This window comes from Diceros bicornis, chromosome 24, assembly GCF_020826845.1.
Source record: "Diceros bicornis minor isolate mBicDic1 chromosome 24, mDicBic1.mat.cur, whole genome shotgun sequence".
Classification (NCBI taxonomy): domain Eukaryota; kingdom Metazoa; phylum Chordata; class Mammalia; order Perissodactyla; family Rhinocerotidae; genus Diceros; species Diceros bicornis.
The window spans coordinates 28,538,200-28,555,962 of record NC_080763.1 but is presented as its reverse complement, the minus strand read 5'-3'; the positions used below and the strand labels follow the sequence as shown (position 1 = coordinate 28,555,962).

General features: G+C 37.1%; 1 protein-coding gene across 1 annotated transcript in view; it reads left to right on the top strand.

Annotated features, from left to right (window-relative positions):
- GTF2A1 (general transcription factor IIA subunit 1) overlaps nt 1-8,571 on the top strand; it is a 40,616-nt gene extending 32,045 nt beyond the window's left edge. Inside the window, exon 9 of the mRNA XM_058567483.1 lies at nt 5,471-8,571. Coding sequence (XP_058423466.1) covers nt 5,471-5,578 — 108 coding nt within the window. The 3' untranslated portion in view covers nt 5,579-8,571. The remainder of the gene's footprint in view (nt 1-5,470) is intronic.
- The last annotated feature ends 9,192 nt before the right edge of the window (nt 8,572-17,763 follow it).

Below are 17,763 nucleotides of genomic sequence, written 5' to 3'. Positions count from 1 at the left end.
TTTCATAAGTAAGAAAACAAGTGTCTATAGCTTAAGCCAGTGATCTAGAGGAAGAGCATGAGAATGGTTTTCAAATATATGAAGGATTGTTTGATTTGTTTTTTTAATTAAGTCACAAGAGGCAGAACTAGGATCAATAAGTGGAAATTTGGAGGAAGCAGATTTCAGTAAGGGATAAAGTATGAAAGACTTTTCAAAGAGCTGTCCCAGAAAGGAATAACTTAATGTGCAATTCTGTGCCCCCCCCCCCACTTCTAATCATACCCAAGCAGACATGGAACAATGATTTGCCAAGAATATACCATAAAGAATATTTGCAAGGGGGGGTTAGACTATAGAATTTTAGGAATGGGATCTCAGAAAACATCTGTACATAGTGAGCATTTCTGCATTATTATATGAAACAGCCTGAGTTAGGAAAAAGCATGTTAGACTTGGGACTAAATCATCTTTGTCACTTAATATGCCCTTGGTCTGGTAATTGAACCTCTCCAGGTTATAATTTCCTCTTTTGAAAATGAAAGCCTAAACTACTTGATTTTGAGGTCCGTTTCTATCAGAGAAGAGGGAGAACCGTGGGTTCTTCTCTGAAGAAGATGTGGAGCTGAACTGAACACTGAATAATGAGTGGGACTTACTGGGAAAGAGAAGAAGGGTCGTTTCAGTTGATTAAGTTTTACAACTCCTTTTTCCCCCTAAGTCCACGGAATTGCAAATAACTAAAAACTATAAATGAAGGCAGAGATGGGAGTGCCCAGAGCTTGGCCCAGGTTGAACTCTGCCCTTCCCCCTTTGGCTTAACTGTGGATGTACATAGTTTTTGAAATCTGCTGTGACTGGATGATCATCTTTCCTTCAGATATATTTGTTAAATGCTGCCATGTATAAGGTTCCATTTTAGGTCTTGAGAATACCATAGGGAGTTTTATTTTGGTAGGAAAAAATCAGTCTATAATTGTATATACTTAGAAATAATACTGGGAATGTCATTGGGAATTAATCAGTAGGAAAGAGTAGTTTTAGCTGATGAGATTAGGGAAGGCTTTGTGGAGGACGCAGTATTTTTGAGGCAGATCTTGAAATAGGAATTGAATTTGTAAAAATGGGAACAAGGAGGAGGATAAGTTCTTTTGATTGAAATATAGTCTTTGAGGAATGTACAGATAGGAAGCAAGCTTGGAAAGGTGAATTATTACTAGATCATTCAGAAATAGAAGTAGTCAAGCAGAGGTGATTGGTTAGAATTGTGTTTCTGGCAGTGATGTTTATAAGATGATTGGAAGGAAGGAAGAGTTGAAGGCCTGGAAATCAGTTAGAAGAAGTCAGATGACAAGAGGCTATTGATGTGATAAGTAGAAGATTATTGTTGGCCTTTGAGAAAACAGTTGCCAGGTGTCCTGAAGACAACTAAAGTAAAATTAGAGATAAAGTAATTAGAGGTTAGAAATACTAATATTGGTATGAATACTAATACTGTGAAGCCACAGTATTAGAAGGGTCAGCAATGGGAAAGTTGTTACTATATGTGAGGAAGAAGAAGAGAATGGTTATAAATGTGATACCAATGAAAAGATAGTGTCCTGAGGGTCAGTAGACAAGAGGAATGAAGAAAAGCCTGAGGTTAAGTAAATGGTATGGACATAAAACGAATTATAGAGAAAAGGCAAAACAGTGTCTAGAAGCATCAGGAAGAACAAGGAGTATTCTTGTTTTAAATGTTTACCAGTATAAAATTTCCTGTGAAAAAAGAACGTGTATATGCAGACCTGGTAGAGATAAGATATTTTGCAGAAAATATTAACTACTTCAATAAACCCACATACTAAGAGCTAAAATAATACTAATTACAGATAGATTTTTTTTAAAAACAAACCCAGCTAGAGAGTGAATGTGTTTCTTTCTTTCTTTTTTGGTCAAATTAAACTTTACTAAGAAACCAATTTGTCTGACCACAGTGGTATGAAACTAGAAATCAGTTACAAGAAGAAAACTGGAAAATTCACAAATATTTGGAGATTAGACAACATGCTACTGAACAAACAATGGGTCAAAGAAGAAATCAAAAAATACTTTGAGACAAATGAAAATGGAAATACAACATACCAAAACTTATGGGAATGCAGCAGAAGCATTTGTAAAAGGGAAGTTCGTAGAGATAAATGCCTACATGAAGAAATAAGAAAAATCTCAAATAAATAACCTAACTTGACACCTCAAGGAACTGGAAAAAGAAGAACAAATGAAGCCCAAAGTTAGTAGAAGGAAATAACAGTCAGACTGGAAACAAATGAAATAGAGACTAAAAAAAACAATAGTAAAGATCAGTGAAACTAAGAGCTGGTTCTTTGAAAACATAAACAAAATTGACACACTTTTAGCTAGCCTTACCAAGAAAAAAGAGAGAGGACTCAAATAAAATCAGAAATGAAAGAAATGTTACAACTGATACCACAGAAATATGAAAGATCATAAGAGACTACCATGAACAATTATATGCTAACAAATTGGACAACCTATAAAAAATGGATAAATTCCTAGAAATGTACAACCTGCCAAGACTGAATCATGGAGAAATAGAAAATCTGAACACACCCAATACTAGTAAGGAGATTGAATCAGTAATCAAAAATCTCCCAACAAACAAAAGTCTAGGACCAGATGGCTTCAGTGGTGAATTCTAACATTTAAAGAAGAATTAACACCAATCCTTCTGAGACTTTTCCAAAAAATAGAAGAGAAGGGAATACTTCCAAACTCATTTTACAAGGCAAGCATTACCATGATACCAAAACCAGACAAAGACATGACAAGAAAGGAATATTACAGGCTGGTATTTCTGATGAACATACATGCAAAAATGCTCAACAAAATATTAGCAAACTAAATTCAACAGTACATTAAAAGCATTATACACTATGACCAAGTGGGATTTATTCCAGGGATGCCAAGAAAAAGAAAAGCCATTCAAATCAGAAAGGAAGAAGTAAAACTGTCACTATTTGCAGATGACACGATATTATATATATAGAAAACCTTAAAGACTCCACTAAAAAACTGTTAGAACTAAAAACGAATTCAGTCCAGTTGCAGGGTACAAAATCAATATGCAAAAATCTGTTGTGTTTCTATGCACTAGTAACAAACTATCAGAAAGAGAAATTAAGAAAACAATCACATTTACAATTGCATCAAAAAGAATAAAATACTTGGGAGTAAATTTAACAAAGAAGGTAAAAGACCTGTACTCTGAAAACAAAAAGACATTAATGAAAGAAATTGGAGGCTGGCGCCTTGGCGTAGCGGTTAAGTTCACGTGCTCCACTTCAGCAGCCCGGGGTTTTGCAGGTTCGGATCCCGGGCACGGACCGGCGCACTGCTTGTCAAGCCATGCTGTGGTGGCTTCCCATATAAAGTAGAGGAAGATGGGCAAGGATGTTAGCCCAAGGCCAGTCTTCCTCAGCAAAAAGAGGAGGATTGGCAACAGATGTTAGCTCAGGGCTGATCTTCCTCACACACACAAAAAAAGAAATTGAAGAAGACACAATAAATGGAAAGATATTCCATCCTCATGGATTAACAATGTATATAGATTCAATGAAATCCCTAGGAAAATTCCAATGGTATTTTTTTACAGCAATAAAACAACCAATCCTAAAATTTGTATGAAACCACAAAAGACCCTGAATAGCCAAAGCAATATAGAGAAAGAAGAACAAAGCTGGAAGTATCATGCTCCTGATTTCAAACTATATTACAAAGCTATAGTAATCAAAACAGTATGGTATTGGCATAAAAACTGACACATAGATCAATGGAACAGAAACGAGAACCCAGAAATAAACCCATGCTTGTGTGGTCAGTTAATTTACAACAAAGAAGCTAAGAATATACAATGGGGAAAGGACAGTCTCTTCAATAAATGGTGTTTGGAAAACTGTAAAAGATGTAAAAGAGTATAAACTGGACCACTGTTTTAAACCATACACAATAATCAACTCAAAATGGATGAAAGACTTGAATGTAAGACCTGAAACCATAAAACTCTTAGAGGAAAACATAGGCGGTAAGCTCTTTGACATCGGTCTTGGCAGTGATTTTTTGGATTTGACACCAGAAGCAAAGACAACAAAAGCAAATATAAACAAGTGAAACTACATCATACTAAAAAGCTTCTACACAGCAAAGGAAACCATCGAGAAAATGAAAAGGCAACCTACTGAATAGGAGAAAATATCTGCAAATCATATGTCTGATAGGGGGTTAATATTCCAAAATGTATAAAGAACTCGTACAACTCAATAGCAAAATATCAAACAAGCCAATTAAATAATGCATAGAAGATCTGAATAGACATTTTACCAAAGAAGACATACAAATGGCCAACAGGTATATGAAAAGATGCTTATTGTCACTAATCATCAGGGAAATACAAATCAAAACTACAATGAGATATCACCTATTAGAGTGGTTATCATCAAAAAGACAAGAAATAACAAATGTTGGCAAGGATGTGGAGAAAAGGGAAATCTTGTGCACTGTTGATGGGAATGTAAATCAGTGTAGCCACTGTGGAAACCAGTATGGAGGTTCCTCAAAAAATTAAAAATAGAACTACCATATGATCCAGCAATTCCACTTCTGAGTATTTATCCGAAGGAAACGAAAACACTTAACTTGAAAAGATATATGCGCCTCCATGTTTATTACAGCATTATTTGTAATAGCCAAGACATGGAAACAATCTAAGTGTCAATTGATGGATGAATGGATAAAGAAAATACAGTGTGTATGTTTGTGTGTATATATGTGTGTGTATGCATGTATATAGATATATGTATGTATATGTATATACAATGGAATATTATTCAACCATAAAAAGGAGGGATTTTGCCATTTGTGACAACACGGATGGACCTTGTAAGTTAGAGAAAGACAAATACTATGTAATCTCATTTATATGTGGAATCTAAAACAGAAAAACTAAACTCATTGATACAGAGAACAAATTGGTGATCGATACAGAGAACAAACAAGGTGTTAGGGGGTGGGTAAAATGGGTTAAGCAGGTCAAAAGGTACAAACTTCCAGTTATAAAATAAGTCATGGGGATGTAATGTACAACATGGTGACTGTGGTTAATAATACTGTTTTGTATATTTGAAAGTTGCTGAGAGTAGATTTTACAAGTTGGCATCACAAGATAAAAGTTTGTAGATGTTAACTAGACTTACTGTGGTGATCATTTTGCAGTATATACAAATATAAAATCATAATGTTATACATCTGAAACAGATAAAATGTTATGTGTCAGTTACATCTCAATTTACAAAAAAAAACAAACCAGTTTGCAAATGCAGTAATGTACAAGACAGTTTTTTTTGGTGTGTGAATGGGTTTTTTGTTGTTGTTTATTTGTGTCCTCTATCTTTGGATTGTATCTCTTACATTGTTTATTTGTTTGTTTATTTAGATACACAGAAGTAAAAACAAATGGAAATTTCATCTCAAGGATGGCATTATGAATCTTAATGGAAGAGATTATATATTTTCCAAAGCCATTGGAGATGCAGAATGGTGAAGAGTTGGTTCTTTTCTTTTATAAATAAAACAAAAGAAACTTAAAAAAATTTTAAAGTGGACAGTTTGAAACTTGGGTCATACACCAACCAAAACTTAACTTCTGCATGTCAGAAAAGTGCAGTAGAAGCAAAGCTACTGGAACAAAAAAACCTTGACAACATAGACACTACTTCTAACTGGCAAGCCATGGAACTGTAGCACCTGGGGTTGTTGGGGTGGGGGGAGTTGGGGTTTTGTGTAGGAAAACCATAATTGTCGATTTTAAATACAGGTACCTGCCACCAGTAATTAGCATGTAAAGCTATGTCTATATTCCTTCCTCCAGCTTGGGTTCAGTCAGAAGATACTTGTTGGGATGAACTGAAGAAACTTCCTTTTTGATAGATTGAACTGAAACTGCTTATTGTATGTGGTTATATTTGGTAAAAATTGGGTGTGAGCTTTTTACAAAAGGGTAAGAATTATGGTGTTGAATTTTAATTCACTTGTATAAGGAAACAATTTAGAACTCTCATAATAGGTCTTAAATATTTTTACTTGCTATTCTCCCTCAGTAATATATACCTCTTCCTTCCCTGCTTTATGAAACATCTATTTAAGAGTTAAAGGAAATAATCAGTGATCACAGTTTGGAGATAAAATTTGACCCAGGAATCAATATATATTTTATTTAGGTTTTCATACTCATTAAATGTAGTTTAAAGACTTGGGTCTTGTCTGAGTTGAGCAGAATTAAAATGACAACTTCAGTTTCCTTACAGAAAAATTGTATTTGTTTCTTTTAGTCCCTCACCTTAAAAGGAAACCCCAAAGTGGCTCCTCAGGAATATGGTTTTATTTCACAAAGGTACCATCTAGCTGCAGTTATATACGTATAAATACAGATTTTTTTCCTTTTGAGCTCATGTATCCTTATATATGTGTTTAGTTTTTAAGCTAAACAAAATTCAGTTAACATTCTGTGCATTGATTAAAGCATTGGGCAGGTGGTGAGGACCTGGATTTTTATTAATCAATTTAGTAATTATAAAAGTTTCTTGTGTTTACTAGTAAAGAATTTAAAAACTATTATTCTAATTGAACAAATTTTTTAAAATGCAACTTTGTAATTTGAGGGGAAAATTTGGGGGTTAGAGGGGGATGGGCCACTAAGTACATATTTACCTCTCTTTCATTTGGTGGCCCTTCCAGGCCATTGATAATATAGACATGGGCTCCAGTTTGCACATCGGGAAGAAAGCATAGAAATTTGATTTGTATATTAAAAATAATAGAAATTTAATATGTATATTAAGATGCATAGCTCTGTATTCTGTAAGGGGCTCTAAAGAACAATGTGGCAATGCTGTGTTCAGTGTGAACTAGTTGCCTGGGAGAACTGTAGGAGCACTTCTCTTCATCTGTGTTCTTACAACTACTTGTTTTCATGGTTTATCTTGACAAAATTCACGTGTTTAACTTTTATATTGATTTTTTTTTAAGTCTTCCATTTTTGTCTTCCTTTTATTTGCTTTTGTTTGTGTTTCCAGAAGTAACATAGAAACACTTTAAATTACGTTGCAGAGAAAGACTGTGAGCTATTATATATTGTTTTTTAACACAAATCTTTAAATTTCTCGAAAAGGCTAATCAATTTTTTTTTTTTTTTTTTTTTGCCAACTTTCCACCCTGCATACCAGCTTGGTCCATTTAACTTATGTTCTGAACTTTGGTATGAATGGTGGTTTCTAGCATGCTTGTAGTTAGGTTTCATTTAGATGCCACAACTGGTAATACGGTTTTTATTTTTACTATATTTAGCTTTTTGCAAGGGAGGTTTATTTGTTTACCCCACTACTCTCTAAGCACAGACAGGTTTTTTTATTTTTGTGAATGAGACTGGGAGAAGAGAAGGGAGGGGGTGAAATCACACAAGTCTTGCTGTTCAGTTGTCCTTCAGTATAGTTGCTAGTAGGTTTATGTTTACTCAATGAAGAAGTCAACGACCTGAACTACCTATAAAAGTTTAGCAGTGCTGCAGTGTTGATTGAAACCCTTTGGCCATCTAGTAGTTCTTATGCTATTGACTGGATTACTGTGTGATATTCAGCTCATGTTTTGGGCCCTCTATGTAGACAAACATTTGTATTCATAGTAGAATTGTATACTGGCCTGTTTTTATAACATTATTTTGAACGTGAACAACCACTGCTTTCAGAGTGACTCACTAGGGTTATTTTGAAGCAGGAAATAACCATTTGTATTTGCACCTGTGTATTGCATATTAATTATGGCATACTTGGCAAATACTTTTACCTGTGAAAATTCTGAAAGCTGGTCCAAACAACACTGCATACCAAATTGTGCTTTTATGTATGACTGCATCCTGTTCCTTTTTAATCAAATAGCATGTTTTAGTTTTATTATAGTGGCTTGCTGTAAGAATGCCACTTGCTTATGTTTTATTGTACTTGAATTCTTAATCATGTTTTTAACATTGTATTTAGCACATCATTTCATTTGGTTCCATAAAAATGTCATTCCTTTGAAAAGGCAAGGATTCCCACTTTCAGAATTTTAAAATGAAAATAACATGTTTATTCAAAGAGGGAAAATAGTTCAGACTTGTGGTATTGTAAAAATAAGTAAAGGTTTCAGGAGAGGAGTTGTTGAGATTTGCACAGATGGTCATGGCACCTTTTATTAAAAAAAAGATTAACATTTATCAACGGTGCTAAGGAAAATTTACACAAAATTACTAATGTGTGGAAATGTGTGCCTTTCAGCATATGTACTCTTTTTTGGTGGTCATTCGGATAATCAGACCATTGGAATCCCTGAGAGCACATTTAATTTCTGTGGAGAGCCACATTTGGCTAAAACAACTCTTTATTGTGCAATTAGTTTCTAGAGTAAAATGTCTGTTATATGAGGGGGATCTTTATATTGGGCTTTTATATTTTTTTAAATATTCATATTTCTTTCTGTTAATTAAATGCCATCATAATATCACATTTATATTGTTGCCTCTCTTAAAATCAAAGCCACTTAATGTTATTCTTCTAGGAATACGTCAAGATTTGAGCAGTGTATATAGTGATTAAAATGTGTTCTTGAAGAGCATATTCTAATAGATTCTGGTTTTGGACAGCAAGAACATAAAAACAGCTTTTGTATAAAGATTTTCTTTTGCTATAGTGAAAATCAATGATTTGGTTTTCTTATTTTTTTCTGGCTTTTATGGAGGAATGAAAAGGGTTGTCTCTCTCGAAGAGTAATTTTTGATTATCTTATAGCAATAATATCACCATTCTTTTCAGAAGGTAAATATGCCTTGTACAGGAAAACAGACATAATTTCCTCTTGGGACTTCCCTTTGTATCTTAGCATTTTCTTCTGCTTGAGAAAATTCCTATATTTTCAGATTATTTCATCTTGAACTTTTTTGAGCTTTTGTGCAATGTAATATTTTATTGATCCATCTTTGTACATTTTCATTTGATTTCATATGTCTGTCTCCTATCTGTCTGAATCAGCTATTTCAGATTTTGAATTCATTGGTTAAAAAATAGTTGCTTTATATATTTCCTCATGGATTGATGTTAAATAGTTTTGCATTTTAATCTATTATGCTATGGAAATTATTCTGAAGTTTATATTACTGTTTTAAGCCTGCCTTAGTCTATCTTTTGTCATTTTTTATGGTTTAAGGAAGAACACATTGAACTTAATATTTTTGTTTATTTTGCGGAACAAGAGAAACTTTTTTTCTTCCCTTTTAAGGGAAGAACTACATTGAGTTAGTAACTACTATTTCAGTCAAGGTTCCTTAAATCAGTCCAGTATGCGTCAGGGCTATAATTCTGGGGGAGGGACTAATCCTTTTTGCTGTTCTGAGCTACTATTGTCAACTGCTGTTGTACATACTGTTATGTGTAAGGGCGTAAATATATTTATTATGTTTGTAAAATTCATTCTGTACAATTGCAGATCAAGGTTGCTCTTCTGTGATATACGGGATATTATGTTTTAAAGACCATCTTGGAATACAATTAGAGAACTTAGTATTTTGATGTACTAAGACCTATTTTAAGTTTAATATTTTACCTTTGCAAAAACTTTAATTAAAGATGTTATTTAAAAAAAATGTTTCTTGCTTTGCTTACTAGTGTATAACATTGTTATATAGGTAACTGAATAAAACTATACAGTTTAGCAAGGAAAATGCTTTACATTGTTAATGAGAATAAGTTCCATTTATCAAAAAAAGGTATCATTAAATTCACTACCTTTAAAATAAGTAGGATGGGATGTCAGTCTGAATTATTAAATTGTGTTACTACTAATAAGACAATAATCAGAAACCATTTTCCCCCCTATCAAATGACTAGGAAAAAACAATACCCCATCATGGTCAGGGTGTGGGTAAATGGGCCTTAGGATAGATTGCTTGTGGGAGTGGAAATTGGTACAAACTTTCTGGTGGACAGGAGAGAACAAGAAGCACAAATGCTTATGAGTCAGGAAAGGGGGAATGATATGTACAAGGTACAAAAGTTTACCCAAGGGGCTTGAAGGGTAGTGAGGATGGGAGAGGACAGATATTTTGGGGATGAAATAAGATCCATATTTTATATATTAAGTTTGTGGTGCCCATTAGACATCCAAGTTGAGGTATCAAGATGGCAAGATGGGTTTAAGCAGATGGAGCTTAGGAGGGATATCTGAGCTGAAGAATATCTTTGGGATTTATTATCATATGGAGAACATTTAAAGCCATCAAAATGACTCACCTAAGCGAGAAAGAGAAAGGGTCTATGACCGATCCTAAGGGCACTCCCAAGATGGAGTGTGGGAAAAGGAGTAGTTAACATAACTGGCTACATAATTTGCAGAACCTAGTGCAAAATGAAAATGTGGGGCCCATTGTTCAAAACTTAACAAATTCAAGATGGTGACAGCAGAGCATTAAACCAAGAGTGGGGCTCTCTTGTCACACACCCTTGAAGCTTGCCCTGGGAGTCAATAAGAGAGAATGAATTAGCGAGTCCAGTACAGTAGGAAGAAAGGGGAGAGGCTGTCAAAGAGGACAGTATTTGAATAGGGATTGGGCCCTAGTTGGCTTAAGCCATTCTTGCCTGGCCATGGTCGTTGATTCAGGGATAGGAGTGTGACCTAAGAAGTCTTATTCAGTGAATTTCAGGACTCTTGCTTGAAGTGCTCTGACAAAATATCTCTTTCTTGTCAGATTTGAATGAGGAAGCATGTAGCTCTAATTGCATTAGCAGCTATCCTATGACCTTGAGGAGAACTAAGCTTAAGATAAAGATGACAAAGGGAGGCAGAGCACAAGATGGAAAGAAAAAGAGGGTCCTTATGACATAACTAAGCCTTTTAGTAGGTAATTTATTCCATTTACAGTTATCATAGATGATGATTTTATATTTTCTGTTTCCCATTCTTTTTCTTTATTTCTTCCCCCGTCTCTGCCTTCTTTTACTTGGATACAATTTTCTGCATTTTCCCCTGCTGATTTGGTGGCTTGGTTTAGGCCTAGGTTGTGAGACTGTCTTTACTCTTTTGCTTCCCTAGAGCTGCAGGGGCCTTTAAGCGTAACCCCTAGACACATAGTGGAAAATACTATAGTGGAAAATACAATACACGCTTTGAAACCAGACTGATCTGGGGTCAAGTGCCAGGTGTACCTAGTCTCTGAGCCTCAGATCCCTCATTTGTAAAATGGACGTAATAATGCTTATCTTGCATCCTTGTGATAAATAAATGAAAAGCAATAGGATATATTGGAGTATATGAGGAAGCCATTTGGTTTAAAACTAATCGGCCTGACCTTGTTGTCCCAAAAGGGCGTGACATAGCCTGTTGAGCATGCATTGTACATCCACTTTAAATATTTATTATGTCCCAAAGACAAGAATGATGCCCCTAAAGATAGGCGTGTAGCCTCCCCCATATTGGTATTTCCTTTAGGATAAGCATCTCTCCCTAAACTAAGAATTAATTACTGACCTTCTGTGCTCACCTTGTGACTACTGACCTGCTGACCACTGATCTGCTGTGCCAGCAAAGCAATCTCATGACTATTGTAAAAGACACATTCCTATCATATGTGATGTATGCTCTTTGTTCCAAGGTGGTACATAACCTCTCTGTACATCCCACTTCTTTGGTACCCTTCCTTGGGGAAGGAAGGCCCTGGGCTAGTCATCAGATCTGGCTCATAATGAACTCACCCCAGTTTTTTTTTTTTTTTTTCTTGTGAGGAAGACTAGACCTGAGCTAACATCCGATGCCAATCCTCCCCTTTTTTCTTGAGGAAGATTGGCCCTGAGCTAACATCCATGCCCATCTTCCTCCACTTTATATGGGATGCTGCCACAGCATGGCTTGACAAGTGGTGCATCGGTGCGCGCCCGGGATCTGAACCTGCGAACCCCGGGCTGCCGAAGCACTTAACCGCTTGTGCCACTGGGCCGGCCCCCCCAGTTTTTGATTTATAGATTGATTATGGATTATTTGCATCAACATTTGTAAGCTATAGTGTGTGTAAAGTGTAGGGCACATATTAGACTCTGAAAATATTTTATGTTAGCAAAAAGGACCTTAGGGTTCTTCTGGTTTGATCTTCATATTCTACAGTTGAGGACTTTAAAACCCAAAGAAGTGATCCAAATTGACCGATGTTGTGCAACAAGTAAAAGTTCTCCTGATACCTAGGTAGGTACCCTTTTCATTTCTTGAGGCAGGCAGCCTACATGCAGTGATGTTCCATGCCATGTTTTGTTGAATTAGTTTTAATGGTATATATTGGTGGTTTTTTTATGCTTAGTTGCAACACAAGGATGACACTTCTCTTCCTACACTCAGCCTACTTTACGTATCGATGCTAACTGCATGTGCTCTTTGGCACTGGTTCTGTGATCCCCTGTGACAGCCTGTCAACCCCTCCTATTGGTTTTAAGAACACATGCAAAATGAGTTGAAACATTCCTTTTAATTCAAAGTCAATAGTTACCCTCCTAAACCTTTCTGTTTTCTCTAGGGCTTATCAGTGAGAAGATGCTGGAAGCCTTGTTGCCTTTTTGGAATAGAAACAGTTGTATTTTGCAACAAGGCAGGCTATGGGGGCAGGAGGGGATACCTGGGGACCACCAGAGTGTCTGTTTGCTCAGTCCCATAACGCCTTGTGTGAAAAACTCCTAATTGTAATTAGAGAAACAAGGCACACCTGGCTGCTTTGTTGTTTTAAATCTCAGGGAGCTTGGGTTAAAGGAATGATTTCCATTCCTTAATAATCATCTGTCTGTGAGAGCTCTAAAATGTGAAAAAGCTCAAAATCTGAAAACTTTACATATCCTATAGGATGAGGGAAACTTGAGGGGTCATCTGGGTCATTTTTGTTTTTTTAGGAATAGTCATTTGGAAGCCCTTACATTGATTAGAATTTAGGCAATTATTAAAAGCCTCAAGAGAACAATATTCCATAGGGTTCCTTAGGGGTAAAATTGGGTCACTTGACTATAAATTCCATTAGGGCTTTGACTGTCTTTCAAATTCACAGCTATATTCCCAGGACTGGACTCTGTGCTGGGCATATAGAAGTACATATGTGTTGAATGAATGAGTGAGTAAATAAAAGTGATGTGCTGGTTCATTTGAAGAAAGCCTAGGATTAGTCTCCTTCATTTTGAAAAGAGCCCACCGACTTTTCTAAAGAGCTGACAGAACTTCTGCACTAAGATGCCGTAGGTGAGGGTGGCAATGCAGGGCAGGGCAAGTAAGGCTAGGAAAACCGAGAATTCCACCCAGGGTAGTTTCAAGAGATGATGAGAATAAAGGCTTTTTATGGCTGTTTAATTTCAACACGATGAATGAGGGGTATTGTTTAGGCTTCCCAGAATACCCTTCCTGTTTTGCTTTATGCCAAACAGGATGGAGGACAGAGCTATACCTCTTTTTAGAGAAGTGGAATGGAGCGAGTGATTCCTCACCTGCCTCTGCATGCAGAATTGGGCCAAAATCTCAAGATAGCCAGTCTGATGCTTGCACTCAGGACTTTGAGTGTTTTTTTTTCCCCCCAATTTTTTTTATTGTGCTAAAAAACACAAACATAAAATTTAGCATCTTAACTATTTTTAAGTGTACAGTTCATGGTATTAAATACATTTATTATGTGCTAGCCTCACCGCCATCCATCTCCAGAACTCTTTTCATCTTGTAAAACTGAAACTCTATACCCATTAAACAATAACTCCCCGTTCCTCTTTTTCCCCAGCCCCTGCAACCACCATTCTACTTTCTGTCTCTTTGATTTTGACTAAGTACCTCATAAAGGTAGAATCATACAGTATTCATCTTTTTGTAACTGGATTATTTCACTTAGTATAATATCCTCAGGTTAATCCATGTTGTAGCATGTGTCAGAATTTCCGTCCTTTTTAAGGCTGAATAATATTCCATTGTATGTATACACCACATTTTGCTTAGCTATTGTGAATAATGCTGCTATGAAAATGGGTGTACAAATATATGTCTTTGACACGCTGCTTTCAATTCTTTTGCATGCATACCCAGAAGTGGAATTGCTGCATCATATGATAGTTCTATGTTTAATTTTTTGAGGAACCACTGTACTATTTCCACAGCAGCTGCACCATTTTACATTACTACCAACAGTGCACAAAGGTGCCAATTTTTCCACATCCTCACCAACATTTGTTATTTTCTGGGGTTTTTTTGATAGTAGGCATCCTAATGGGTGTGAGGTAGTACATCATTGTAGTTTTGATTTCATTTCCCTAATGGTTAGTGATGTTGAGCATCTTTTCATGTGCTTATTGGCCATTTGTATATCTTCTTTGGAGAAATGTCTATTTAAGTCCTTTGCCCATTTCTGATTCAGGTTTTTTTTGTTCAGTTTTAGGAGTTTTCTATATATTATGGATTAATCCCTTATCAGATATAGGATATGCAAATATTTTCTCCCATTTTGCGGGTTGCCTTTTTACTCTGTTGATATTTAATACACAAAATTTTCTAATTTTCATGAAGTCTAATTTGTCTATTTTTTCTTTTGTTGCCTATGCCTTTGGTGTCATATCCAAGAAATGATTACCAAGTCAAATGTCATGAAGCATTTGCCCTGTGTTATCTTCTAAGAGTTTTATAGTTTTAGGTCTTACATTTAAGTATTTGATTCATTTAGAGTTAATTTTTGTATATGGTGTTAGGTAAAGGTCTGATTTCATTCTTTTTCATGTGGATATCACATGCTGAGAAAACACCATTTGTTGAAAAAACTGTCCTTTCTTCCATGGACGGGTCTTGGCATCTTTGTCAAAAATCATTTGGCCATATATGTAAGGGTTTATTTCTGGGCTCTCTTTTCCATTGGTCTATATATTTGTCTTTATGCCGGTGGCACACTGTTTTAATTACTGAAGCTTTGTAGTAAGTTTTAAAATCAGAGGACTTTGAGTCTTGAGGGCATGAAACAAAGTTGTAGCATCATTCAGAGGTCATATATGTGTTCAGGTCCAGTGGTGTGACAGCGACTGACTGGGGCAAGGGTTCTAGTGACAGCCTCCTAAACAGACTTTTGCTGGGGCAAGGCTGTGGATTTGCCTCCCCTTGCTTGATTCTTGCTTCAACCTGGTTTTCCAGGCTTCCCACTGATTCTGCAAACTACTCTACCTTTCCAGTTCCTTTTCTGCTTAAATTAACTAGAGTCTGTTTCTATTGTTTGCAACCAAGAACCCTGATAGTATAGCTCAGTTCATCTGGGAAGGAGCCACCTTGAGCACTGAGTTGGCATGAAAAGTTTATTAATCATGCAAAGCAGTGTCTTGCATGGCTGAACAGCAAGGTTCATGCTCGGTTACACATCTATACAGTTTTCAAACGCTTCCACATTTATCTGTTGGTAGGCTGGGGGTAAATAAGGTTTCATTCAGCAAAACTGTGGAAACAATGAGGCATGTCTCACCTTCCTTCCTTTGCAGGGAGTCTTCTACCTTCATATTAATGCCTTCTTCCTGTTAGGCATTTAATGTCTTATACTCCTTATTGAATACACAAAACAGCAATATATTTACTTTACAATGATGATAATGATGACGATGATTTATTGTTTATCAGTATCAGTCACAATTGTGGTTGGTTGACTATCCTGAGTGTAAAAGAGTTTTAGTTATATTTTAGCCCTTTATTTATTGTTGTTTCATTCATTTATTGAGACCCACTATGTATACCATGACAGCTAGACCCAAAATCAACCGTCAGACCCTATCAGCAGTCTTGGTGGAGTGACTAGTTGGGAGGATTGGCAGAGTCAGGTCAGATGTCTCATCCCTAGCATAGCTGCTCTCTGGAGGCCAAGCTGGAACTTACCTAGCTAAGGCCACTGGAGGCTCATTTGTAGGAGATGAAGGAGCACGGAGGTTCCATAGTCACCAGCATCTCCCTGAACCTGTTCCAGCACAAGTCGGCCTGCGTTGGGCCCTTCACTCCAAAACTTTGCTCTCTTTTTGAGACAGGGAAAAGGCAGAACCAAAAACTGTCTCTTGAGCAGCAGACAGTGCAGCAGCAGGATGCGGCTGTCTCCCAGCATCTAGGATTAACCATCCACCGCAACTCACAAGTCCCAGGAACTCTACACTCCGCGAACATCCCCCTCCCCTTGCCTAAACATCCTCCTCCCCTTGCCTAGCCAATCAGCTGTCTGGTCACGGGCTTGGGTCCTGGCCTGTAGGAGATGGCTGCCTGGCCCAGAGATTGACCAGTCCCCAGCTGCCAACCCGACTCCCCGCTTCAAACTGACCAGTCCCCAGCGGCCACCCCGACTCCCTGCTTCAAACTGACTGTCAGTCCCCAGTGGCCAACTTCAACCACTATAAATCAGCACCCCAGACCTCCACTCGGGACTAGTCGGTCAGTTCCACCTGGTCAGCCCAGCCTGCTTTCCTTCCTCAGTTTCTTTCTAATCAGCCTGGCTTTTGCCTTTCAATAAACTTGCAGAATCTCTCCTGACCTGTTCTTGAATTCCTTCCTGTGTGAGGTCAAGAACCCACACTAAGGGCCGGGTCTTACCCAGGACCCCAGTCCCACCCGGTCTGGTATCATCTCCTTGGTGTGAACATATATCAGGACCCCATGCCCTATCCTAAGTTGGCAGTTAGTTTATATGTTCTACATTATAAGGAGTGTGTATTTAATGTTATTTTCATGTTCTTAAAACCATCTTTTTGACATGTTCCATATATTCTGGAGCCTCCTCATAGAATTCTACCTCCCACAATCAAAGGAAGTAGAGTGGGGATTTCTTGTTCTCAAATAAGGAAGGCATTAGAGGCTGGAAGGAGAAGGTCGCTGAAAGATTTTATAGACACAGATAAGATTTTATAGACACAGATAAGTACAGGTTTTGATGAAGGGAAAGAAGCCAGGAGTGAATATTTCTTGTGCCACATGATTTGCCCGCTCTTTTCATTCTTACAATTGCCCTGAGGGTGGTTATTTTTATCTTCATTTTACAAATGGTTGAGTGAGCTTAATGGAGGTCAAGTAATTTGCCTAAGATGACATAGCAAAACAATAGGGAATGTTGGGCCAGTTGGCAGAGTGAGGTCAAGATTGTAGTGACAAGATAGGTCTCGCCACCTCCTCAGTTTGCAAGAACAAATGGTTTCCACCTTAGCTAAACCTGTTGACAAGAGGCTGAGGCCCTTGCAGCAGCCTGGTTTCCTGTTTCTGTTCAGAGAAGATGTTCTGGGAACACTCCTTGACATTTCCCTATAGTCACCACTCTGAAAAGACAGGGAGACAAATAAATACACCACTCAGGACCACGATGGTGAAGGCACTCTGGAGAGTTGTTCTGTGCTGACTTGGGAATCAGCAAAGTGGTCAGTTTTGGCTTTTCTCTTCCACTAATAGTGGCAGGTTAAATGAGTTAAAGGAAAAGAGTATTTTCAGGAAAAAAAAAATCAATATTTTTGTTTACCTGAGGAATGGTTATCTATACTCAGCTCACAACACTTCTCTTCTGGTAAGTCTGAATGCGATGGAAGTTTATTCCCAAAAATCTTCCTCTTGCAAAGTGGCCCTGGCTTTTGAGGGTTTCATAGCAGGGTGCAGCAGGAATATAGAAACCCAGAGGCTGATGCCCTGTGGTCATTGAAAAGCCCT